The 27,558-nt window shown below is 37.2% G+C and overlaps 1 protein-coding gene across 2 annotated transcripts in view; it reads right to left on the bottom strand.

Moving 5' to 3' along the window:
• Positions 1-6,178: 6,178 nt before the first annotated feature.
• Positions 6,179-27,558, bottom strand: part of ANO3 (anoctamin 3) — a gene marked incomplete at both ends in the record, with an annotated part of 217,427 nt that continues 196,047 nt past the window's right edge. For both annotated transcript variants that reach the window (XM_080617104.1, XM_080617105.1), the window contains 13 exons: positions 6,179-6,361; positions 7,136-7,241; positions 8,076-8,156; positions 9,993-10,140; positions 10,767-10,919; positions 11,027-11,172; positions 12,532-12,629; positions 14,085-14,142; positions 15,321-15,432; positions 17,265-17,301; positions 18,616-18,780; positions 19,126-19,266; positions 20,805-20,887. In XM_080617104.1, the coding sequence (XP_080473230.1) occupies positions 6,179-6,361; positions 7,136-7,241; positions 8,076-8,156; positions 9,993-10,140; positions 10,767-10,919; positions 11,027-11,172; positions 12,532-12,629; positions 14,085-14,142; positions 15,321-15,432; positions 17,265-17,301; positions 18,616-18,780; positions 19,126-19,266; positions 20,805-20,887 (1,511 nt within the window). The remainder of the gene's footprint in view (positions 6,362-7,135; positions 7,242-8,075; positions 8,157-9,992; positions 10,141-10,766; positions 10,920-11,026; positions 11,173-12,531; positions 12,630-14,084; positions 14,143-15,320; positions 15,433-17,264; positions 17,302-18,615; positions 18,781-19,125; positions 19,267-20,804; positions 20,888-27,558) is intronic.

Below are 27,558 nucleotides of genomic sequence, written 5' to 3'. Positions count from 1 at the left end.
CTTCTAGCTTGCAGTGCATAAAAGTCAACTTCTCTGAAACGCTCTGTGGCACTGTAATCTTATTTTAAGTATTACTTACAAAGTGCGGATCTATGAATAGAAAAAATAGTTGAGATTTTATTCTTATTCCTTACTTAGAAACCAAGTTGTATTTAAATATTAAATAAATTTCAAGTATATACACATTTTAAGAAATCTCTTACGATCATGATATTGCAAGTTAACCAGGACTATCCAAGTAAAAAACGACTGAGCTATCTTATTCAGTTAGATTTTACATGACACTATTTAAAATAACTGAAATTTCAGTGATACTACTCTAGGTAAAAATCAGAGCCAACAGTTTGGAAGATTTTTCAATACAAAACTCTGAATCATCTAAATAGAACACAAAATTACAAGGTGATCTGATTATTTTTTTCATTATTAACAGAAAAAAAACGTGTTCTCAGTGGTTAGAATCTTGTTAGCTTTAGACTACATTTGGTTTAATCATAATTTCTCCCTCAAGTAGCATCCTAACTAGCTCACGCCAATAAGAATGCAAATTACAGAGAACATGTAACATTATAGAGGTTACGGCAACAAGTTAGAACAGAACTTACACAAAGTAATTTCCAGTGCAGTGAAGAGGAAACACACCATTAACATTCTAAGACTAAATCCCATTCCCGGATTTAAAAGTTCCTGTGTAACATGGAACAGCGAGTGGTATCTCCACAGTTCCTTGTTGTGCTGTTGTAACTTTGTGCTGTCATGGTAACACTGTGCTATCATGATTACACCAAAACCATGGCTATACAAATTTCTGGTAAATGTGGTTGACAATGTCAGTATTAGAGAAAAAATGTCAATTATGTAGATTTTAAAATGGTAGGATTATGTAGGGCATTTAGGATGTGTGTGGGTGGGATATAAGAAGTGCAACATATAGAGCTTGGGAGAGGGGCTGAAAGGACAGATCCAGAAACGGGTGGCCTACTGGCACACTTCGGTAGATCCTGTGCTTCCTCCCACCACTCCATCCAGTGCATACCAACTTGTAAAAAGCACCAGGCAAACTAGCATTTGTGCACTTTCTGCTTTGGCTTCTCAGTTAGGGACATCCAAAAAGAGCCTGTAAAAACTTCTGCAGTTACAGAATTGCCCTGGAAATTGGACTGCCAGCAAGAAGGCATCACTTATTAAAATACTGAGTATAAGTAAAGAGTGAGAAAAAGAGAAGGATTTAGGAGCATTGTCACCATGCTCCATCTTCAAATCCTTGTTTTGCAGAACCCGCCAGAGTTCTGGAGAAAAACCTGCTGAAGTGCAGAGGAGTCCTTTGCTTCCTCTGCTCCTCCTCAGCCTCCGCAAGCTGGCTTATTGCATTTTACCCCAGCAGAACATGGGCTTTGCGAGCAGGAGGTCGACTATGAAAAGACTGAGGAATCTTTAAAAACTGCTAAATTTTCCACCACAGGAATTTAGGTTTGCAATTCACTGAAACACTTTCCAAAAGTGTCATTGCATGCATTTTAGGCAAAGTATGCATTTGAACTAACAAAAAACCAACAAAAGTGTGTAACGTTGAATTCTGTTTGAATTCTAGTGTCCGCATTAACATCAAATAAACACGATTACAAAAGGCTGGCTATGTATTTGCTTCAACCTTTACCCCAAATAAGCAACATCAGTAGTTTATGAGGATTATGAAAAATAAAATGCTTCTGGAAATATTACTGTATTGTAAGTGGTTGTTGACATCACTGTTTTTATCTTTGTCCCCCTTCTCCTGTGCAACACTTAATAGAAAATGCAATTGTTTGATTTTCCATTAACCTTATTGCCTTTATATTTAGCTGTCTGTCCTGGGTTCAGCTTAAACCACGACACTGTTTGTATAAAATAAGTTTTATTGATATGGTCATTGCCCAGTGTATATAAAAGATGCTAGTTTTTAACAGTTTTAATGAAAATTTGTGACACTTTCAAGTTAAGTACATACTAACCTTTTTGGTTTCTTTTCAATATATGGACACGGATGGTCTTTAGTTACTCAAAACTATATGATGCTTCTAAATATGTATGTATTAATTTGCCTGTGAATGAACTAAGACATAATACAAAAAATTAATAAGGCCCATTATGCCATGTAGGAGTTCGCAGTCCTACATAGCATCAGTGCATTAGAACTTCGCAGTCCTACTAAGTGCCTGGATCCCATGGCTCCAGAAATTCCCTCTGGCAGCCCTCCCATTTGGAGTGTGAACTGGAAGAAGCCACAGCAAGCAAACAGCACTACTTACTTACATTAGACTGATCATTAAGTACATTAGGAATAAAATATCACCAAAATTCTGGCCTTTCCCCACACTAACACTCATTGTAAAGCTGTGTTTTCCAAGGTATTTTTCCTTCTGAAGAACCTTTCATGAAAGAAACTGCAGAGATTCAGGAATTTACACATTAAGGTAGCCATTAACCTATTTTCACTATGCCCCCAGACATTTTTCTTTTGAGCTTTTCACACAACACAATGAGTCAAACTGATCCTCAGAAAACAATTTAAGACAAGTTGGTGTTGGAAAAGGGCACAGAAACAGCTGATGGGTGTTTTGTACAAATTAAGTACTTCCAAAGAAACATTAACAAAACAACCACTTATCATCCATCATCACCATGGAAATTTTAGCCTTGTCATCATCAATATTAACTTCCATGTTCACCTACATTTTCTCTATAAATTCTTTAATAAAAAGGGTTAGGAAAGAAAAATCGAAAAGTAAACATCACGTCATTTGCCTTGTTTCCAAATATTAGTACTCTGTCACGATGCTCAAACACTGTTTCTGGTACGGAAACTGGATTACAAGTTGAGAGCTTGTGCTCAATCTTCAGGCAATTTTGTTAGTACTCAGTTGTGAATACTGAGTTCTTAATGCCTCCGTCTATACGGATACAGACATTAAGCTCTAAGAAGGAACCTCTCATTAGGATGGCTAATGCAGCAAAATTATTTTTTTTTACTTTTTTAGTCACCAGAACTCAGATCTCACACATTAGGCACAAATTTAGAATAATAAGTCATAAGCAATGAGATGTGTATAATCTACATGGACTTTTTGTTATTTCTGAGATGGAGATTTCTTCTGTCTGAATCAACACAAAATTTGGTTAGGAATAATTAAGACATTTTGGACTAATCTTTTGTATTTCAAAATATCTAGTTGCTCATGCAGTCTCTCTAAGGGCGCATGCATAGAGCAAAGTTGTCACAGATTAGATCTGCAATGACCTAAAGCATTTTTTTGCACAAACTGAAGTTCTAAAGCTTTGTCAGATTTCACAAACGCAGCTCGCATGCACAGTCTACTCATATTGGTCAATTGTTTGGAAAGACAATATTTAGCATCTGAAAAGATCATTCACCATTCATAAAATATATTATTCCTGAGGACAGAGTGTGCTTTATACTTCAGTAAAATAACGTGCAGTCAATGCAAACAGCATACTAAACAAAGTCTAGCAAAAAGATTTCTCAGCTTAAGCAAATGGCTAGATAGTGACAAAACCTTCAGACATTTTTGATGTCCTCAAAAAATAAAGGAACACACACTGTGTTTCTCCAAAATTTCCTGTGCTTTTCCAGTGCATAAAATGTACAATGTCAGATCTACATACTTGCCTTTGAAATATTCCTATACACCAGTGTTGAAAATCATTAAGAACATATATATTTAAAACCCAATTACATAAAGGATTTCTTTCCTATGTGTTTTTTAAGTCCAATTGGAATTTGCCTAAGTATGTACTGACATGTGCTAATATCCACAGCAAAACCAGGGAAGTATAAATAGTATTTCTGATTTTTGCCAGATTTTATCCTGTATCTTTATACCTTGGGCCAGCCAAAGCATTTCGTTTTTAGAGAAAACATTAAAAAAAGAGAGCTCATCTGTGATCTGCTGAACAGCTGAAGTACCATTACTACGTGGCACAGAAACAGAAGCTGTGACACATGGTTAATTCTGTCAAATGGTGCTTGATAATCTACCGAATTAAAAGAGAGACAAGAGGTTAAATCAACCTGTGTGATTCTAAAAGCACTGAGGGGAGTGCATTAATTCTTTCTGATAAGGACTCTTGAGGAACTTTACACACAACCCAGAATATGAAGGAACAGAACAGCCTTTCCAAAATATGGGAAGTGAGTTCCACCAGCCCTTTATCACAGAACTAAAAGCTAATATATCTGGATAGACCAGACCTTCCAATTTCTTTCCTCCTTTGTGCAGTACTGTAGATACTCCCACAGTTGCCTTGTCTGGTCACAGAGAGCTGGAATTAACCCAGAAATCTCATTAATATAGTGAAATGGCTTAAGCATTTAAGGTCTGATGCTATGCCCTCTGGATACAATATATCCTACTTATCTGCCTTGATGGGCTCTTGACTCTAAAAATTAATTTAAATGCATAATAAAATGATTGTGCTAATACATTCAAGTGAATACTGGAATCACACTTTTTGATTCAGTAGAGTATTATAAGTAGTAAAAGTTCAGGTCTTTTCATATCTGCCAGCAGTGATTTTGCTGCAGCTTCATCCCTAAAAATAAAGTTAAAATTTGCAGCTTTACAGTTACAGTGCTTTGTTGATTCTTTGTTTTTGTAATTTTTCTTCATCCAATATAGAGAAGCATTATTTAGAATTATACAAGAGAAACAGAATGACTGGAACTCTCTCCACGCCCTTCTCTGCAAGGTAACCCTACACACTTGCTCAGATTGTTTAAATTATGTGCTGCTCTTTTCCCATGTTATGAAACATTAGCAACAGGCAATTTCATTACCAAAATGTGACTATAACCATAAGCAACATTGCTGTATGCACATAAAACTTGAAATTTGATTCTTTATATGAACATCTACCTTCTAGAGTGATTTTATCCAAAAAGCCCCCCTCCCCGAACTGTAAGAAGGCATATAAATAATAATTAAAAAATCTAAAAGTAACCACTGTGTGTATGTGTGCATTTATATACAACCTGTATACACGTCTGCCTGTATCTAACTCCCATGCTTTGACATATTTATGCCAATAGAAGTAGTGCACATTACTGGAGCATTTACATTTACAGTAAGAAGAGGAGCATTGTTATAAAATGGTCTGCTTCTCCTTCCCTGAACAAGCAAATCAATGTTATACTATATGCCTGATATATATCTGCATAAGCTTGCATACTATAAAGTTACTCATATATTGAGGATAAAGTCATTTGCACAGTTATGAGAATATTTCAAGTTAGCATTCTGTGAAGTCATGGAATCATTGCCCAGAGAGGTCAAAATGAACAGTAATACAGTTAGACATCTGCATGCTACACCAGAGCATGAAAATGACAAATCTTTCATCCTGGAAGCATGTGGAGGTGGCCTTTCTGCACACAAAAGTGAAAAGCAATTCAACAGCCACACCATTTTCAAATAGAGCTGCAATGTGGGTAATGCAATGTGTTCTCTTAGTGCTGCTGTTTTCTCTTTGAATTTAGAATTTTTGGTTTTCAACTAGAAGGATAAATTAATGACACTGACATGAGCAAGTCTTAAACTGCATAGTATATATTAAGCAGCCACAGACCCCTTTTTTTAGGGCAGGACCACATCCACAATCTCAACAAGAGACTAGGGCAAACCTGACAGAACAGTAAGCTTGAAAGATCATTTATATCAAGTTATGGCCACAAAGGCAACAATTGCTCTTTTCTTCAGAGGCATTACAGATGGAGCTGAGCAATCAGAAGCTGTAGAAGTAGTGGATATCATGTAAGTTTGTTTTAGTCATGTCCTTACTGTATAAGTTGACAGGTAATCTTCTATTTTCATTTCGCTGTTAGTATCTTCATAAACAGCAGGAAAATTCATTGCCTTTTTTAAATCATGGTGTCCAAATTTTTTATCTGTCTGTGCATTTCCTGAGTGCCAATTCTGACCCGAGTTGCCGACTCACCACAGATCCATTACAGGTAAGGCTTTTCATTTTGTTCATCAGAAGCATCTATTTTTCAGGTGCCACCAAAGCCTGCAACTGTCCTGCCCAGCAAGAACATACATACACTACTGATGCCAGATTCTGACTTAATTTTGTAACTGCACTCTTAAATTTCCAAACTGTTTTTGTTGCAGCATGGTAGTGACTAAGGCCATTCATGGTGATATTGTTTCCCATTCTTTTTCCTTTCTCTCTGCAAATGCTCCAGTTCAGCCTCATACATCATTTCCTGGACTAAGTATTTCTCTCTCCTCATTCTGTCACACAAGTCTTTAGGCATGTCTGGAATCAGGTAGGCAATGAAAGACTTTATTCCAAAAACAAGGTGCTGAAAAGAAGAATGAAAAGAATTGCTTCAAAGGTGCATAAATGTTCACTTCTAATATCCATATTTTAGAGCCTAAAAGCTTGCAGCAAAACTGGAATTGAGGTTTAATTCATGACCAAAAATCAACTCCATTTTTAATATATTATATTTTATAGTTTTACAGAGATGTGAAAATGCTGAAGTCTTCTGAAAAGAAAAACTTTAGTGACCTAAATGAAGACTTGACTGCAGGACATGCTAGTCTGAATAACAATAGCTAACACTGCCTACAAGCAGTCATTGTTAAGAGCCTGTAATCAAAGTAACCAGACTCCTGGTCAGCCCGTAATACATTTTCCAAAGTTAGCACACACATTTCTATTTTTATATTCACAGAATCACACAGAATCACAGAATAAGCTAGAATCATGTACCATTTCCCTGACACAGATTTTAACTGGTAATAACTGTGCTTATTGTAAACCTGAGTTGCACTTCTTTTTCAATAAAACATGAAAGATTTGATTCAGAACTGACCTGATGTATGACTTAAGGAAACATGATCTTGGAGGGAATCTAAAAATCTGTGTGTGCTCTGTCAATTCAGTCTGATTGACAACAGCTTGGGGAAGGTAATTTTTTTTTCCCCTTTTTCTCCTGACTGTAATGAACAAGAAGCTGATGATGCTGACAATTTTTTTTATGGGACAATTGCAAAAAAAAAAGTAAAAAAAAAAAAAAAATCAACCAAGAGTTTAAAGAGGTAGAAAGGAATTGTTCCTTTTCATAACTAACCTCAAATACTATGATGAAGGCCAGACGTGCTGCCAGGACATGCCAGAACTGTAAAGTGAATTCATATGGAGTTGAACTCCATGGTGGGGCTCTGTAATCTCTATACCTGGAAAGCAAATCAAAACCCAGAAAGTTAGTCTGTGCTTGAAAACCTGGACAAGGAGAGAAACTGAAGTGAAAGTGTACTTCAAGAGGGATTAAACAGAAAAGGAGAATAGTCCACAATACAAACAAATAATACAGAAATAAATGAAGATGGCACTTTTTGCTTCCAAAATTCCAGAGCAAACAATTTCTTTTGTTGTTGCAAAGTCGACACCCTGGAGTGTTAAGTTCAAGTGTGTTGACTCTAAATTGGTTCTTGTCTGTGCTTCTAAGTGCTTGAGATTCTCCAGACAAAGTTTGCATAAATGTAACATGATTCTATAACTTCTTAGTCAATTCAAGCTAACTCTCACTGCAAAACTAAATTTGAAACCAGGAGTGCACTCATGCAATGTTGTATTTAATTTTTATGCCTAATTTCTTGTATATATCTTGCATAATTGTTTAGGATCTCTAAACGGGTTAGAGCCACAAAAAAATTTTGTGTATTTTAATTAATGGACCTCAGAATGCTTAAGAAAACCAAAATGAGAATTTTTACCCTCTTGGCAACTGGGGAAACTCTGAAGTGAAATAATTCATAGAGGCATAAAAGACAGGGCTTGCAAGAGTCCTGGAAAAACTCAGAACATAGGTTTCCAGTCTGTTAGTACTGCATCCTACCACACAGTGTTTGCACTTCAGACATGGTTCCATGCTGAACCAACTTGAACTCCAATGCTTTTACAAGCAAAAAAGAAACTGTTACACCAGTAATTTAAGCACTGACTTCCTGTTTTATGTCTGTATTAACATCTATGCCTGTATTACAAGAAGGGAAAGCATCAAAACATACCGGCAGTATCCTGAGTATCCCATTCCAAGTTCACTCAAATCAAATACTGATAAACTGCTGTTGACATATCCTTTTAAGCATCTGAAAGGAAAAGATATAGGGTGAAGACATTCTTCATCAAGTGGTTATGCAGCACAGATCCTCTATGTAAACAGTCTGCCATCACATATTGTGAGCGTACAAATTTCTTAGCTTATCAGGACAAAACCAATTCTAAAATTTCAAACAAATAAGGAAGGTTTTATTGGAAAGAAACAAGAAACATGTTTCAGGGATAACACTGTCTAAAAATCCACCTTCAGCACTTTTCATGGTTTTGCTTCTTATCCATCAGCAGACATAAACTGAAAATGGTTGCTACAGTGTTCTCTGATGTCTCAAAATTATTGTACTTAGAAAGATGGCGAGAGGCAGAAAGAAGAGCTATTCAACATCCTGTCAGAATCTGCCCCCAATCATGCAGCATATACCAAAAAATGTCAGGTTTTGAGTTGAATCAAAGAAGAATTTTCACCAACAGTAAAATCAACAGTGCATAAATACCAAACAGCCATCTTAAAGGCAACAAAATATTAGGATTGATGGCAGAAATCACATAAATGCATTGAATTAGTGAAGAAGCAAAAATTCTGTCTGTTTCTGGAAAACCATAGACACATAAGACACCCCATCTTCTTGGAAAGCTGTCCTGCAGTTTAACAAAGGGACTTCTGAAAGGCCAAGGACATGTAAAAATAGATGCATCAGGGATCCTATTATGCTTCCTGAACCTTCAGGTTTGCTGTGACACCTTAAATAACTCCAGCAAAAGAAGAAATAGAATTACATAGTTCTCTATTAAATGGGTAGTGTACATTAAGCACCAACTTTTTTCTGCCATGGTCTTTTCTCATCCTGTTCTTCCTCATCCTTTTTTGCCGCTAAATTCTCTCCTCCTGTGACAACACAGGAAGAGTAACTCTCTCTTTCGAGTCATTACTGATGGAGCAATAAGGAAAGGATGGACAGACCCCTGTGGTTTGAACTGGGGCAGTCTGTGAATGCAGCAGTACTGGCTTGCTGGTCAAGCCTTGATGTTTTCACTCTTACCACTCCTCCTGTGCAATAAAGAAGGTAAGTTGTGCTTGTGAGATGTGCTATAGTACTAGCAAAGTGATGCTTCCTTTTCTTTAGGTAACCTTGATCCCATATTAAAAAGACAATAAAATGATCCAAAACCATCCCCTAAAACCACCTATAGGGCACTGGTCCCTAGATAAAAGAGAGGGTGCCCATAAGTACTGTGAGCTGTTTAGATCATGTAAAAGGTCATAACAGACAGTGGGAAATGCAGACTGAACACAGTGGACACACAGTTCAGAGACACTGGTAAGCTGCCGGAGAGAAATGCAGGAAACTGGCCTGATGCGGCAGACAGGCAAGGTACCTTCCTTGAAGCTAATTAAAAACATATGGACTCAGGCTGAATAGTGTTGAGGCCAATCTTGCTGGTGCTTGGCTGCAAGCATTTCTGAAGAGAAACAGGCAGGGAAGTTTGAGGGTGAACAAGGCTTAGGGTAAAAGAGGGTTTGGCACATATGTGTGTGGGAGCATAGTGTTAGCAGACAGTCAGAACTATTACAGAAAAGAAGAAAACCTTATCTAGAGAAAGCCTGTAAACTGCTACGATGTGTAGTGAAGTTTGTTGATGGCATTCACAAGGGAAGACATGATTTTCCACTTACATATCCGTGCAGTTTGTTTGCAAACTCTCTGGAATGGCTGAGTTACACTTGCACTTAGCATCTGTGAAGATTTGCACAGATGTAAAAGGTAAAATATTGCTGATATATGTTATGTATGTTAACACAGAAAGACAGCTGCAAAAGTGAGCTTCCACTGAATTACACATGTATATATAAAGAATATCCTAATTACTTTTCTTGTCTGTACCCTTGATCTGTACAGGGACCATATTTGTATGCATAGACAAAACGTGGAATGTAATCGGAAGTAATGGCAATAACAAAGGCATTGGTGATGACAGCCAGGACTCCAATTCCTTCCAGAATCCCATACCAGATACCTGGAAACAAGAGAAATGACAAGGAAATCATTAAGTTTTTACAATCATATTAAGTCATGCTAATGACACTTAAAGCACTGTTAGTCATATAGTTATCCTTTCTTACTGAGAAAGACCTACTCAGTCAGAAAAGGTAATCAAGATTAAGCCATGTCCCCACACCCCTGCCACCACTGACTCCACCTGAATGAAGTTTTACAGTAAGACACACACTGCTGAGAAGAAATGGCTAAAGCAACAAAGGTATAACCACAACCCTTGGTTATAGAGGCCAAATACAAGATATTGGAAAGAGATCCCTTATTTTTTATTAATTCAGTTTTAAACCAAAAGTGAATTTAGTCCTTGTATTTCAAATAGCATTTTGGACTTAAAGTTCCACAAATCAGAAGTATAAAATACCATTTAGCCTGTTTTCAAAATTCAAACTATCATGATCCCTTTTTGGAAATGAAAAACAAATTTGAGGAGTCCTCTTAGCTAAGCAACTGAGTAGTCTTTTGTTGCTTAACAGGAGAGTTGTCACTGAGGTCTGTGGGTTACGTTATCAGTTTTACTTTTGATGCATGAACTATTTTAAGGGTTAAGCTGCATAAAAGAAGGAAAAAGTCATTAGGTTCTCTCACCTATATCCGTTGCTCTTGCAGGCATAGGTCTTCGCCACTGAGTGACAAACTTGTATGCATCTAACCTTATTTCTATGATATTGTTAAGCAATGCCAGGAGAGGTGCCAGTGGGAAGGCAGCAACAAAGATGGTGGTGAAGCCAAACTGTAAAACTAGACAGGCATTTCTCTGGTTAGAAACTGGAAGTGCAAAAGATCTTTTAACATGTAATATAGTTCCATTTTCTTAAGAAAACCGACACCTCCCTAAATTTGCTCACCCATCTCTAAATATTCATCCATTAAACCATGAAGATTCATAGGCTGTAGATTCCAGTCCTTTTCCCACTGAGGCAGAGAAACTTTATGCTCCATTAATTGCCCTCCTCTCTTCATTTTGCGCCGTGACCACCAATTCTGTAATAAACTTTATTAGATAAACAGAGTATTATTTTTGACTGTATTTGCTCAGTAATTTACAAAACTTGCTGGTATTGTTTTCAAGTAAGAGGGCCTATTTTGAGCAGCACCTGAATGCTTACTCAGGTATTTTCTGCAAACACTTATGATATCATATAAGATACAATTCAAAGAAGTCCTCAGAATTCTTCATTACGATTTTAATTATGTCTTTCATGTAGCATGTTAGTCATTCAACAAATAAGCTTATCAGAATACGGTATTTGCTTGCATAGACTTTTTCTGTAGAATTTTCCTAAATAAAAAACCAATCATGCTTAGCAAGAGCATTAAACCAGTAAGTAATGCTTAGTTTTTAATCCTGGGAAAAACCAAGTAAGTGAAGCTCAATAAGAAATCTATGCTACTGGAATACATTGAACAGTCGAACACATCCACTACTTTGGAACAAACCTAAAGATCTAAATACTCTACAGATTATCTTTTTCTTGAAGCAATAAAGTGTGTCTAAAAAAGTGTTGCTGAAGCTGCGAAGATTTAAGATTATTTTTTACAAAGCTGTGCAGAAGTCTTTTCACAAAGTATCTATAATATTAAGTAGGAACTAGTCCCACATATTAAAATGTTATACAAATGAAAACTATTACCTAGTACTGTCACAGGTGGCAATTAAAAACTATTGTTTGTTTCCAGATATTACTGAAAAGAGACTGAAGATCGGAAATAATTTTCTTGTAAGTATTTTTATTAACAGGCTCTTATTTTTTCTCCAGCTAATTTAGGGTTTAGCTCTTAATCTCTCTTGCTACTGAAAGAGCAACTGCTGCCAAACAATGGCTTGTCAAAATGAAACACTATTTGCCAGAAAGGATTATAAGCATGTTCTCAAATTCTGGGCTGAGAAGACAGGAAGATTGATACTTCAGGTACATTTCTTTTCAGAAATCAAAGTCTCACAATAACACAGTACGTGGCTCCTCATTTGCAGAATGATTCCACATTGTGAGCATAACCCTTTCTGACAGATTTTCAAGGTTGAGACTTTGATTAGATTAATATTTGATTAGCAACCTTCTCCTGAAAACATATTCTTTCAGTTTCAAGAGAACCGTAGACTCTTAGCCCACTACTCTCTTCAGCAGCTGTTTGTACTATGGAAAATGAAATCACAGTAAACAGTTTTGATGGTTCACATATCCAAACAAGCTTTGTCTTAGAGCAGCAGTTAATGCTTCCCTTGGGAATGCAGTTACAGTGTATGAGATGCAAAAAGCAAAAATACTATGGAAACATAATATTTTTCCCTATCACTGAATCTCAGTAATGTAATTGCTATTTGTAAACCAAATTTTACATCTGAACTTACGGATAGCCTAGTTCCATGAAGTTGTTCCACATTTGTTTTAAAACCATAATAACTCCCATTTGCAAGCACAGATCTATCAAGCAGCCACTAGGGTGACACTGAAATGAAATGGTAAAAGATCAATAGCTAAAATCACAGAATTCCTTTCATTTTTATTTGTTAGAGGGTGAATGAAAAATACTCGAATATGTTTGGTGAAAAACATTAACCTCCAACTACAGAAATATTAAAAAATATTAATAACAGAAATATTGACACAGACTTTAGCTGAACAAACTTTAGACATATTATTTCTTGGAGAACTAGATCATATTACATAAGGGTATGAGTGCTTGGTATATGATAAATGATACAGTCCATTTCACTTAGACCAATACATACAAATTCATTTCAGAAGAACAGAGCAATATGTACAATAATTTGTAACATCCTAAGTGAACAGAGACTTAATAACTGAATCTCTGGTACCAGTATCTTAACTATATAAATTATATATATATAAAAAAAAACTATATAAATTGCCCTATTAAAATGTTTAGTAATTACAGAAACTCTTGTTAGAACATAGATGAGAAATTTATGGTATTTTACTCTGTGGCTACCAAGGTTCAATAAAAGAAACCTGTTTCTCAGAGATAACTTCAGCATGGTAGAGATACCCAGGGAGGTGCAACTCCAACACATTTTCAAGTAGATTTTGAAAATATTGTTTTTTTTCTTTTCAACTTTAGAATCAAAGAAGGTTGGAAGGGATCTCTAAAGCTCATCCAGTTTCAATCCCCTGCTGTGGGCAGGGACACCTTCCACTAGACCAGGTTGCTCCAAGCCCCATCCAACCTGGCCTTGAACACTGCCAGGGATGGGGCAGCCACAGCTTCTCTGGGCAACCTGTGCCAGGGCCTCATGAACCTCACAGGGAAGAACTTCTTCCTAATATCTAATCTATATCTCCCACCTGTCAGTTTAAAGCCATCCCCCCTTGTCCTATTGCAGCAAGCCCTACTAAAAAGTTAGTCCTCATTATTCTTGTAAGTCTCCTTTAAGTATTGAAAGGGTGCTCTAAGGTCTCATCAGAGTCTCCTCTTCTCCAGGCTGAACAACTCAACCCCAACTCTCAGTTTTTCTCCATAGCAGACATGCTGCAGGCCTTGGAGTATTTTTGTGGCCTCCTCTGGACCCACTCCAACAGCTCCACATCTTTCCTGTGTTGGCAGAAGAGGCTGATAAAAAAGCTAATTATGTCCTCCATCCAAAAATTCTACACACCCAGGAGATTCCAGTCACGTAGGATTTAGAAGTGAGGTAAGGGAACATCACTTCTCTTTTCCCAAAGATAGAGATACACTTTTCCCAAAGATAGAGACAGAAAGAACTGCGTGTCTTGGCCAGGGTCACTCAGCACAGTGGAGAATGCAGAAGGAAAAACACATGTCCTGTTTCCTATCCTTTACTATAAATAAGAATTTACTCTTCACTGCACTTAACTAATATCCTTCAGCCATTTCCTTTTCACGCATGGGAATTTCACAGGAACACAGAATAGCACTGCTTACCTCTTCCAGTCTCCATCTGTTAAAAAGCTTGTTGTACTTTCCTGGGCGGCCTGCAAATCTGGAAAGTAAGATTTCTGTTTCTAAGTGCACATTCCAAGAACACCCTATATCAGTAGTTATTTCACAACATTCACTGAGCAAACTCAGAAAATATAAACAGATTAAATCACACAGGCTCAAATCTGGTATCTGTAGGATATGGAAGTTTCAGAATGCAAACAAGGACCATCATTTTGCAAGTGACATTAAGCTTTTATTATGTCCAAGACAAAAAAATCCTAGCTTCAGAGGTTTTAAATGTTAGATATTCAGCCTCTCTAATCTACTTGTAAGAAGATAAGCCATTGCAATACATAGGAATTGACTGCAGAAACGGGATCTGCTTGGCCACGTGAAGCGTGCACTCTCAGAATCTTTTTTCCAAACCCATAAGAACCAAATGATTTGCAAAGATCTAAGAGATTCTTGTATAAGAAATCGAAGCAAAATCCTCACTGACTTCAGTGAAAGTTTTAGATGAGAGAGAAAAAACCTTGTGCCTGGTCCTAGTAGACATAGGAGATAGCAAGATACAAATAAGATATTACCAACAGTCTTTCCTAGAGTGTTGTCTGGGTTTTTTTCCCAAACAATCTTGAACTGAAATTATATTACACAATTTTATAGAAGGCACTCTGAAATACTCTAGGTTCTGCAGGAATTATAATTCTGATCATAAGGAAGTAAAGATGAAGCAAGGTTAGACCTGTCTGGTATCCCATGATTTGAGCTAAAGATAAACAGGAAAATTTGAGCCAGAATTTCTGTCTCCTACTCTTGTTTGCCAGACAATATTTATTACTTATAGAAATAGATTCTGTAAAATGCAACCCAAGGGGAATAAACAGGAAATAATGAATAAAGCCTATTAATGCGGGGCTAAACACAGATCCACGTTTAGGAAGTGGCTTGTATGTTCAAAGGTTCTGAATTCTTATTTAGTAGCAAAGTCATGTACATAGACCCCACTTAAAAAGTAGACTTTTTACTGTCTAGTTTCATGAGCAAAGATTTCAAGGGTCTAACTGTCACACACAGTTAAAAATATTAGTGTTATTAATTATAATCAGAAAGTGACTTGCATCTAAATCTCACAGTTCAAGTTGTTGATTTATTTTCTTCAAACCTATAAAATTAGCAAGGATTATGAGTCCTGCGCAAGTTCTCCTTTAAGTGTAATTAGCTAAGGTACCTTACCTGCCAAGGAAAAAGGCAATGTAAAAGATGGAGCTATTCAAGTTGACAAACTGGAAGAGGAACATTTTCAAGGCAAAGCTGTTTTCCCACTCAGATTCTGTTCGAGGGTGCTCTGTGGAAAGACATAAATATACGTTATATAAACAAAAATGACATTATGTCCAAGTTTGCTCACTGATTGAGCAACACTAACAGAACAAGTGACAGTTTCCAGTCACAGTGCTCCATCAAGTTGCAGTTAATTTTTTTTTTTCTTCAAAGTGTTCAGTCTGCAGGTTACAAAACCATTGTCCCAGCTCAGACTACGTTGGTTCTAAGCATAAACAGGAGATACAAGCTCCTTGGTACAGAACAGGAGAAAACTCTTTGGGAAGACACCTGTTTCATTTCCACAAAAAAGTTCTGAATTCAGTATAAACCTTTAATTTTAAAGCTACAGGTATCTTGATTAAAAAAAAAAAAAACAACAAACAAAAAACCCCCCCCCAAAACCCAAAAAAGCAACAAACAAAAAACCTCCCATAACGTAACAACAAAAAACCCCACAAAACAAACAAAAAGCAGAAGCACTTTGGCATCAGCAGAGCAATAGCCAGGGGCTGCCAAGGAAAACAAAGGAAAGAGACACAACCAGCAGTCAGTTGGTTTCTCACACAGGCATCTTGCCTTCTAAACACACCTGTAAGACCACTACTTCATTCTCCTCACGTCTGACTTAAAACTCAGGGGTAATGATTAATTCAAATTTCTCTGATGGATGTATCAAACTTGAAATATAGCACACTGATAAGAGTTTTTGTACTACTTAATAAATTACTTTGGTCTAATGATACCTAACTTAGAATACAAATGTACAGGATACTAGCTTTACAAATGGGCACTTGTTCCCAGAAGTTGATATCCTCCTCCTCTTTGATATAAAAAAACCTTAGCAAGTGTGCTACGTAGCTTAACCACCTGATGTTCTAAGCAATGCTTAATTCAAGAAGCCTTTTTTTCTTTCTGTTTTTAAATTATTTTAGATATTTTAGGAAAAATCAGCTTACATACTCAAATGACATCATCATTTTCTTTCCGCCTGCATGTCAATATAACATATTGAAAAAGTTAAGTAGGAATACATATCAGTGTGATGCAGAAAAATATTTTAAATTATTTTAATAATTTGGAAAATTGACTGTGCATAATGAATCTTTTAACCTGTCCAGCTGCTTGTTAACTGAAACACTGTTCGGAGCATCTTCTTTCAGTGCATGCTCTTCAATACTTGAAGCAGCAGAGGGAGCTGTTAAATTTAAACAGTGAACTTGGTTTTAAACTTCGACTATCAGTTGCTTATTTTGACGTGGGCTGACAAAGCAGGTTAAGACGAAACACTAAAAGGTAACATATTCACACAGCAGGAGATTTCAAATACTGTATCTGTTTTCTTTTTTTCTGTAAGATAGAAAGCTCCATGACCGAATCACGATGAGAGGCTTCAGTATAATTTTTTTAATGTGACAGAATTAGTGCTACTTTAAAATTTATGACATAACAATTTTATCTCAGACAATGTAATTATCTTAAATCTTTTTCTCCATATGAAAGTTCATATTAAAAAACTTAAAAAAAACTCCCCAAAAAATAGGCACTTGTGAAAAATGGAAAAAAAAATCTGTTTTAGCATTATAAGAAAGAATATGTTTTGACTTTTGTTCTATTATAAGATGACAATTTATACTATAAAACATAAAATGTAGAAGTATAAGAATAAACTCCTTTCTTTTCTGTTATTTACTTGGTGAAATAATCATATAATTTCTTTCTCTGATACTTCTCACTTCTGTAAGGAAATGCCAGAATCAGACTGTGCATTGATGAAGTTTTCAAACCCCTGTTTTCTGGAAATATAAAGGTACATCATCTAGCAAGAACCATGCCACTAATAAAAGACCTACATACCTAAGTCTGTGAGGAGATAGGCAACCTTTTCATATACCTAAAACAGAAATAAGAGATAGTGTAAGTATGGCATATCCTGTCTGTTGTCAAACCCAGAATGAAGAGAAGCACAAAAAGCATAGGTGTTCTATTGCCTACAGCATCAAGGTATCCAGTCAGATACCGGGCAAAGAAGGTACCTGCAAGTGGGTGTATAGTTTCCTACAAAGACTTCATTGAACTACTTTAGTTCCATTCTCTTGTAAATGTATACATGTAAGCATATATATTAAACATACAACAAAGATAAATCAAGAGCCAATAGGTCAAGAAAAGTGTTCAAACATCAATGGTTCTCTTACTGAACAGTAAGGTGCTTATCCTCTAACTTCAGGAGCAAAACTATGTGATCTAAAAGTAAGCAAAAAGCCTACTTTTGCACATTTCTTTGCATGAATGTTCATACTGGTGAGGATTATCAGTCTATTACTGAAAACTTCCTTATCTGTCTATATATTGAATATCTCCAGTCTTAATTTGAAATGACACTTAGCCCAAGGTAGTTACACACTCTGAGAAATATTTCCTTGAGTATTTATTATTAATAGCAAGCTATTTTCAATAGCTTAAGTGTGCTTGTTCACTTGAATGTACTTTTTTATGACTTGGAATTGTAAGATATAATAACAGAAATAAATACGTGACTGTCTGTTTTTGAAGAATTCTTTTCTATTGCAGTGACTGCACAATCTCCTTAAAAGAATTAAAAGCCATTCTTTGCTGTGCTATTATTCCTTTCTACATGTTTATGCCTGCCTGGGGAATAGATAAATGAAACACTTAAACCAAAATCAGGTATCACAGTGATTCTAAAACTGTGCAACACTGATATTGCAATTGCATTTTACATGAGAAAGGGAAGAACTCAAAAGTTATCATTAAAATAAGTAAATAAATAAATATATATATAAAAAATATCGTACCAAAAAACCCCCACAACCCCCCAAAAAAAAAAAAAAAAAAAGCCCAGCAAAAAGAAGGTATCAGCCAAGAAAATAATAGCGTAGTTCCACTTAGATACGTATTTTTAAGGGTAATGTAAAAAACAGAAACGCAAATATAGAAAGCAGTAGTCCGTACCACTGTGACTTGGTAATGTAAGTAAATACGTGTAGTGACAAATTAAGTAGTTATTAGAGAAAAACATTGAGAAACATAGTATTAGAAGAGGAAAAAAACCCTGAAATACTAGCTTCAGGCACTGCTATGTGAATAAGCAAGAACATGATATAGATCTGATACACGGTAAACTCAGGAACCTCATAAAAATTACTTTACCCTAATCCCTCCTTTGAAAGTGCAGAAGACTTACAACATTGAGTGACATGATGATCATAAAATTGATACAGACTCCAGTGCCAGATGTTGCAAACTGCCAGTACTTCTTGATGAAATACCACTTGAAAGAAGCAAACTGTTCCATGGCTACCAGACGATACACCACAACAGCAAACACTGCAGTGAGGACCAGTGAAATCTACAGGGAAGTATTTATGAATACACGTATTATAACAAAATAAACTACACCTGAAATAATTCCCACTGAATTCACAAATTAACAGGTCTTTTAAAGATTGCCATTTGTTTTGGTGGGCTGACTCTGAGAGAAGAAAATACTCAACCACTGAATTAAAACATTTCTTAATTCTTCTTTTTCAATAAAACTGTATTTTAAAAGAAACTGATACTTAAATAAGCAGTAAGACTGAGCCAATCAGTTTTGCCTATCTTATGTAAATCCATTAATCTTAATGAGTTGTGTTATTATTTACATCAAAATGAAATTAAAGGCTACAATAATTCCAATATTATTAAACATTACCATGAAGAATATTCCTGAGACAGACACCATTAGTCGACTGAGCTTATCAGGGAAAGGCTGAAAAGGTTCAGGCTTTCCTGTGATGGGATTTACTCTTTCCACTTGGGAATATTTAGCTTCAAACTGAGGGCGTAGCTCTTCCTGGAACGACAGGGTAGATTCCATTTGTTGTAACACTTATTTCACTGAGGTATGAAAAATCAGATATACATGTGCTATAAAGAAGGAAATTTATATTGATAAAAATTCTTTTGTATAATGCTCCACCTCAAACATCCAAAGAATTTACCCTTTTGAAAGTGCCAGAGACCAACAAAGCACAAAAAACCTAAGAGCCTCTCCCTATATGTGAGGACATTAAAAGGATCACAGGTCATAATGTTGGTCTAAACACTAGGTTCTCTGCAAAAATTGATATGAAAACTATAAATTAATGCCAGTTATGTCAGTGCCTTTTATGATATTAAGCCATTTATTAAAAGCCAACAGCTTGCATCTATGCATCTATGGAAAGCTGTAAGAGAAGTAGTGGCAAAGTCTCTCTTGACTTAGGCTGCAGGTAAGTCACCAATACAGTTAAATTATAGCTATGTCCTCTACTGATTTATGAAGTTATAAAATCATTTTATTTTTGCTGATGCTGATAGCAGGATGTTAAAGGATAAGTTATGCCTCTAAGAAGGATATAAAATCTAGTTTCTGTCCCTTTGCCTGTCTTGGTCCCATTTATATGTCCTATATATATATATATATATTTATATATCCTATATATATCCTACAAGGATGCTGGGGAGGGACTATTCATCAGGGCCTGTAGTGACAGGACAAGGGGTAACAAGATGACACCAAGCTGTGTGGTTCGGTTGATACGCTGGAGGGAAGGGATGCCATCCAGAGGGACCTTGACACACTTGTGAGGTGGGCTGATGCCAACCTTATGAAGTTTAACCATGCCAAATGCAAGGTCCTACACCTGGGTTGGAGCAATCCCAGGCACAGCTACAGGTTGGGCAGAGAAGAGATTCAGAGCAGCCCTGCAGAGAAGGACTTGGGGGTGTTGGTCGATGAGAAAATGAACATGAGCCGGCTTCAGTGTGCGCTTGCAGCCCAGACAGCCAACTGTATCCTGGGCTGCATCAAAAGCAGCGTGACCAGCAGGTCGAAGGAGGTGATCCTGCCCCTCTACTCTGCTCTTGTGAGACCTCACTTGGAGTATTGTGTGCAGTTCTGGTGTCCTCAACATAAAAAGGACATGGAACTGTTGGAATAAGTCCAGAGGAGGGCTACAAGGTGGTGAGGCGCTGGAATGGATTGCTCAGGGAAGTTGTGAATGCTCCATCCCTGGCGGTGTTCAAGGCCAGGTTGGACAGAGCCTTGGGTGGCATGGTTTAGTGTGAGGTGCCCCCGCCCATGGCAGGGGGGTTGGAACTAGATGATCTTAAGGTCCTTTCCTACCCTAACTGTTCTATGATTCTATGATTCTATATCTGGAATTATAATGCCAGTTGCAGAAGGAAAGTATGCTTGTACAGACTCAGGTACACTTTTTGATGCTGCAACTAGTGTTATAAATGCAAATATTATCTGAATGATAGTGGTGTACAGTATGTATTGCTAAATGTATGTATTTAAACCATGCTGACAGCACAATTTCCAGGTTTACTTCTGTTTAGTCTTACCTCTTCATCTTCCCAGTCTATGAGGTCCCAGTCATAGGTTAATACAGCTCTCCGTCTCTTCCAAAACTCTAGAAAGACTGTAGCTGTGGAAATCATCAACTGTATTTTAATTATAGGAAAGAAAGAAAAAAAGGCCACGCAGATCTCAAGAAAATCAGCAAATGGTAACTGTCATTAGCCACTGTCAGGCTGTTTCCCTGTACTATCTGAAAACTATAAGTAACTTAAGGATAATCACTGTTACAATTGGAACACTATTTTACAATGTTTACCTAAGAATCCTTTTTTTTTTTTGCTGTCTGCTCTATTTGTAAAGAGATATGTTCCATCCTTTTCAGATTGTCATTTTGCTTTTGATTTTATTCAAGACATATATGGTTTAAAATCTTTCCTTGAAGAAACAAGGATATGCGTACGCAATGACATCTATTATTAAAGTGCTACCTTATGATCTCATTTTATTCAGTTCAAGACAATCAAGAAATCAAGACAACCTCGTTTCCCAGCTTCACCAGCTTTATAAAGGAGCAGCTAATCTCTGTGTGAGATATCAGATTCTCTATGTACTTCATGGTTTTAGGGGATCCTATCAAAATAATCACAACCAATAATTAACCCCAAGTTTCCCAAACACTGTAGTTTGCCACTGAGGGTAACATCTTGTTTTGGTGGGATTCCTGACAAAATGTGGGCCTGTTCAATTGTTGCCTGGAAAACAGTGATTTCAAATAGGAAGTGAGAAAATTTGCTTCCTTCTAGAAAGCCAGCTGCTCAGAAGGAGGATTTCTTACTCAAACTGAATAGGATGGTCTCACATTCCTAACTTTTTGTGTATTTCTATATTATGTTTAACATCTTATTTGTTTTACATATATATTCTATACAGATATGATATAAAATGATATATTCATAATTTTATAAATAAATATAATTTATGCTGGGGAGGAACTCTTCATTAGGTACCGTAGTGATAGGACAAGGGGTAATGGGTTCAAACTTAAACAGGGGAAGTTTAGATTAGATATAAGGAGGAAGCTCTTTACTATAAGGGTGGTGAGGCACCGGAATGGGTTGCCCAGGGAAGTTGTGAATGCTCCATCCCTGGCAGTGTTCAAGGCCAGGTTAGACAGAGCCTTAGGTGACATGGTTTAGTGTGAGGTGTCCCTGCCCATGGCGGGGGGTTGGAACTAGATGATCTTAAGGTCTTTTCCAATCTTAACTATTCTATGATTCTAAGATTCATGATCCACATACTACATTAAAGCACAATGACTAGAAGTTAGCAGAAGTCCACCATACCACTACCCATAAATAACAGATGGCTGAGTAAAAGGAACTTATCCCTGAATATAGTATTTCTAGTAGTATGTTCTTTTATTCTTCCAAGCATGGATCTTGTCTTCACCAGAGATTTCATTCAAGTTTTGGATGCTCCTAACAAGAACAGCACACAGCTCTCCTACTTAAGCAGCAGTGGGGGTTTGCACTTGAGTAATCCGAGGGTGAAACAACCTTTTCTGTCATAGGAAGTGCTAGCACAATCAGCACAGTGCAAGACTCAGGAATGCTACAGAAGACACCACCTTGCAAGAGAAATCCCTTCCCGACATATGAGGACTCAGGAGGAATGTTAAACCCACGCTACACACAAAGCAACCAATGCTTTTCTTACGTGATCAAATAGGTAGGAGAAATACAACACACTCTGCAAAACACAGTATTAGGTGTTGCACTGTGAGTCAGGCTGCTCTAAGAAGCATACCCAAGGTATCCACTAGCCCTGTGCCAAAAGTGGTAAGCCTGCAAAAAGGAAATAATTCAGCTGTACTCTAAGGTAATAAAAATTAAGGTAGTGGCCCAGTTATCAGGAATAATGAACTTTAAATACTTCTGATTTAAAATAACCAAGTCAGAGAAACTGAAACCAAGCAAATTAACTAGTGGCTCCCCCCCATCCCAGTGCCAGTAATGAAGAAAAGAATGAGGAATGGTGGACTATTGAAGTACATGCAATTTTTTTTTTTGTCTGGGAAGTATTTTAGCTTGTGTAAGTATCTGTTGAAGTTCTGGAAACAAAATGAGGCAATTGTGGTCTAGAAGCAATACTAGACTGTGGACCACAGTCAAATATACACTAATCTTTACAGTGCTATTTATTTCAGTCTGTCCTTTAAGATTTGGGATAACTTCCTTATTCTTTAAATCAAGATCTGTCTCTAAGTTAGAGTTTTCAGGCTCTGGTATAGCATGAATAATAGGCTTGAGTATAATACGAATAATAATAATAATAATGATAATTTATGTCATTTATGCTACTTATGTACATGAACTAAAGTACCTCTTCCAGATTCACCTGAGCTCTTAAAAATGCTGCAATATTCTTTTACATGCAGTAGAACTGAATTAATGGTAATTTTGCTATGCTACAAGGCTACAGAGAAAATAGTGCCAAAAGCCAGGAAAAAAGAATGCTGGGGGTGGGGGGGGAAGGTAAGTCACAAAACTTCTCTTGTGATGTTAATTGCTAATCTAAATGACAGGGAAAAAACATCAGAATTTCGAAAATCAAGTATTTGTCCAGTTCTGCAGGAAGCCTGGATTGCTCCTGGCTTGCCTTGATTTTACTCTATCACAATAGAGTGAGAGATTTTACTCTACCTACTGTGACAGAGTAAAATAAAAGCTAATGCCACCCATCTCTGACTGCTCTCCATGTAATCGAACCCCCTGGTGCCAGTTGCTAGGCACTTCTACTGACTTATCTCTTACTCTGATCTCCGAGCTCTGAAAATGGTAAGCTTTGACTTTTATCAATTACTTCTGTAGAAAAACAAGACATACAATAGATGATTAATCCAATAATTTGAACCTCAAGATGCATGTTCTAACACCGCTTTGACCTGGCAGAGTTTGCTTGCGCCTAATCCTGCCACTCAGGAGTCCTGGATGATTTACAATTTACAGGGTCACACACAGGCTTCCAGTTTCCTACACAAAACATCATCTGGTGCCTCCCCTGCTTTTTCCCAGGAACACTGCTTCCAATTTTACAGCTTCAATTGCTGTTCTGAATTTTAAATCCCATAATATATGGTGTACTTGCTTTTATGGTCCAGCATTTTGGTATAGCAATCACTCATTTAGGGATCTGTCATTCAGTGCTGTACAGTGCAGTTCTGCCCATTGTACGCTTCCAAAAAAATTCTTTAAATTCTTAAGTTACTTTATTTTTACTGCCCTTACACTGCCATTACTTGCACTGATGAAGAACTGAAATCATAGAATGACAGAATCATTTAAGTTGGAAAAGACCTTTAAGATCATCGAGTCCAAAAGTTAACCCAACACTGACAAGTCCACCACTAAACCATGTCCCTAGACACCACATTACTTGTCTTTTAAATACCTCCAGGAATGGTGACTCCATCACTTCCCTGGGCAGCCTATTCCAATGCTTGGCAACCCTTTTAGTGAAGAAATTTTTCCTAATATCCAATCTAAACCTCCCCTGGTGCAATTTGAGGGTTTTCAGTAGGTAAACGCTCCACTGAATTTGGCCATGGCAAGCCAAGCCCCTTCTGAATACTCTGCTCAATTACTTGTTCAGGTTTATTCAGTTAGACTCCTTTTGCAGCAAAGCAAAACAATAAAAAATGTCCTACAGATTTGGTACCTACTGAGACACACTCTTCAGAATTGAAACTGCTGCACAATAAATATATAGTTTAATGACAGGTTAGTCTCATTTCCCACTCCTGGAATACTCTGAACCATATGGCCATAGCTCCAAGTCTGCTCACACTCAGGCTCACTGCTGGAGGTTTTGCCTTCCAGGAACAGCAGGTCAGCATGCTGGCACCATGCTGTGGGTGTATGACACTGAGCCAAGAACTGAGTCACATACAGAGCACTATATTAAATAATAGATATATGTATTCAAATAACCTTTCACTGTAAAAAAACTATCAGAAAGGCTTCTCAGCACCATAATGTGTGCATAGAATCATAGAACAGAATTGTAGAATAGTTCGGGTTGGAGGGGACCTTCAAAGCTCATCTAGCCCCATCCCCCTGCAATGACTAGGGACATCTTCAACTAGATTAGGTTGCCCAGAACTACATCCAGCCCTGGCCCTGAATGTCTCCAGGGATGGTGCATCCACCACTTTTCTGGGCAACCTTTGCAAGTATTTTACTACCCTCGTTGTAAAGAATTTCTTCCTCACATGCAGCCTGATTCTCCCCTTTAGTTTAAAACCAGCACCCCTCATCAGGCCCTGCTAAAAAAGCCTCTCCTCCTCTTTCTTACAGACCCATTTTAAGAACTGAAAGGCCACAATAAGGTCTCCCCAGAGCCTTGTCTTCTCCAGGTTCTCTCTCTCACAACAACCCCAACTCTCTCAGCCATTCCTCAGAGGTGCTGCAGCCTTCTGAGCATTTGCAGCCCTTCTCTGGACCCTCTTCAACAGGTCCATGTCTTTGCTGTATCGAGGACTCCAGAGCTGGATGCAGTACTCCAGTGGGGGTGCATGCTGGTGTGAAGTACACTGTTGACTCAAATATATCGCTTGTCATTTGGTTAATGCTGCTTAAGGTCCAAATCTGGACACAAATTTGTGCTGTGAGTTTTCAGATCTCATGGTCAATCTGTTAGATGCATACCCTAGCAGACACAGCAATAAATATGAGTAGCAAGCTTGTTACACACTGCAGAGAAGGCTAGATTCCAAAGAAATCCAAACCCACTGTACCAGACTCTGTACTCCCTCCTCTCACAGACCACTCCACCTCATACCACAGAAATAATTTACTTTCTGAAAAGGGGTATTAGAAAGGGTAGAACTTGATCCATTTCACAGAAAACCTTCCACTTGTCCACTGCAGTATTTTCAAGAAAGCACCACTAGTTGGTCCTACATAAACACCTCCTGTGTAGGCCATATCCTCAATACTTATCTCAAGGATTAGTTATGAAACAGTATTTGCACTTGATTCCTTAAGAATGTAAAGTGGAAATAGAGAACAACATCATGGAATTCCACTCAAACAGTCACACAATACTGAAGCACTTCTGAGTCACTCTTCAACCACATACCTGCCTAAAATAACTATGCATAAAGCACTAAAGAATAACAAAAACACCCCATAGGTTGACTAGATCAGCATATTAAGTTACATATCATATGCCTGACTCCCTCATTCTTAGTTTATATACTTAATTACTTTACATAACTATACTTTAATCCAGTATTGTTCATATTAAACCTAAAGCAAGAGTTGTAACAAATTGTTGGTTATGTATTGCAAATTAAAAAATAATGACATCTGATACATTCAGAACATTTGTATTTAGATTATCTAAAATTATTGCAACTGCAAACATATTAGAATCATTTCTAGCAGCATGGTTTCCTTAACAGATCTCAGAACTTTATTTTGCGGAAGACAGGCCTTTTCCAGCTTTCATGTCACACTGTACCATAGGAAACTGCAGTTAACAAGAAACTATCTTCTGTTAAATTAATAGTTGCATGGCACATGGAACAATAGTTTCTACAGTTTACAGAAAACAGTCACCCATCTGAAATACCAGCTCAAAGACTTCCAAAGGATTAAGCAATAAGCACGGCCTCCCGACTTTACCCTAAATACTGCAATTGCTGTGGACTCTGTAATGACAGAGCTGGGTGATGACAGTGGCCAAGTCAGCGTGGCTGGTTCCCAGACGTGTACAGGGAAGGGCTGCCCCACCTCACCTCACCTCTCCTGGACAGCGTGTTCCTCACCCCTTGTCACGCTGCCACCTTTATTGTCCCTGCGCTCCCTTCTTCCCACCAGACTAACTGCACTCTGAGCCATTGCAGGATTTCAACAGGTTCCTCTTGTGTGTTTTGTAGAGCTCAAAGGTAAGTCTGAGGGTTTTTCTTTTTAAATGCTTATTAGTGTATGTGATTAATTTAATATCTTATATATTCTTTTATATAGTGTTCCGGAAGGCAGTCAATGCTGTTGTAGCCAAATTCTATTTAGAGTAATTTCTGAGAAAATAATTTTTTAATCACCCCTCCACCATTTTTTAAATTCAAACATTAAAGCAGAGAAGTAGCAACCACAAATAATGGCAATATTTCACTCAAATTCATACTTTAGTGGGTATTTATGCTCTTTATGAAGCAAGTATGGGAGTTCTCTCAGAATCAGTTCAGATCCCATTTTAAATGCTGGGTATGGTGAAGGGAAGAATATATTCTGTGTATGCTACTTTATACCAAACTTCTGTAAAAAAAAGGTACTGCTGCATTGTCAGTGCTTCTGCTGAGTTTAGTTATCCTGGAAATGAACAGGAAATACACACTTAGGAAGGTGGGCCAGTGCACTTACGCTTGTCACGTTGCTAGCTAGTAAGAGGAGAAAAATTAAATTAATTATACATTATTATTCATATTTATATTCCTCTTCATAATTCACTATAAAGTTATGAATCATTTTCTCAGTACAAAAACTAAAATACATTTAAGCTTGCAAATTTAATATTCATTGCTCACTGAATTGAGAAGTAACTCATCCTTGGAGAGCAATCTGAATTTTAGACCAAAGAGCCGTGGAGCAAAAATCCAGTATGTTTCTGGGACCATGATTTGCTATTATTTCTTTCTGGATTCTAGAAGATAAATTCTCTATATCTTGCTTTATATTTGTTCAGTCTATTGTTGGATCACTGATGTAAAGGTAAAAATAATCTGCTTTATGAGGC

Source organism: Psittacula echo, assembly GCF_963264785.1.
Source record: "Psittacula echo genome assembly, chromosome: 5".
Lineage (NCBI taxonomy): Eukaryota > Metazoa > Chordata > Aves > Psittaciformes > Psittacidae > Psittacula > Psittacula echo.
Note: the sequence above shows the minus strand (reverse complement) of the source record. Positions and strands in the feature narration are given on the sequence as shown.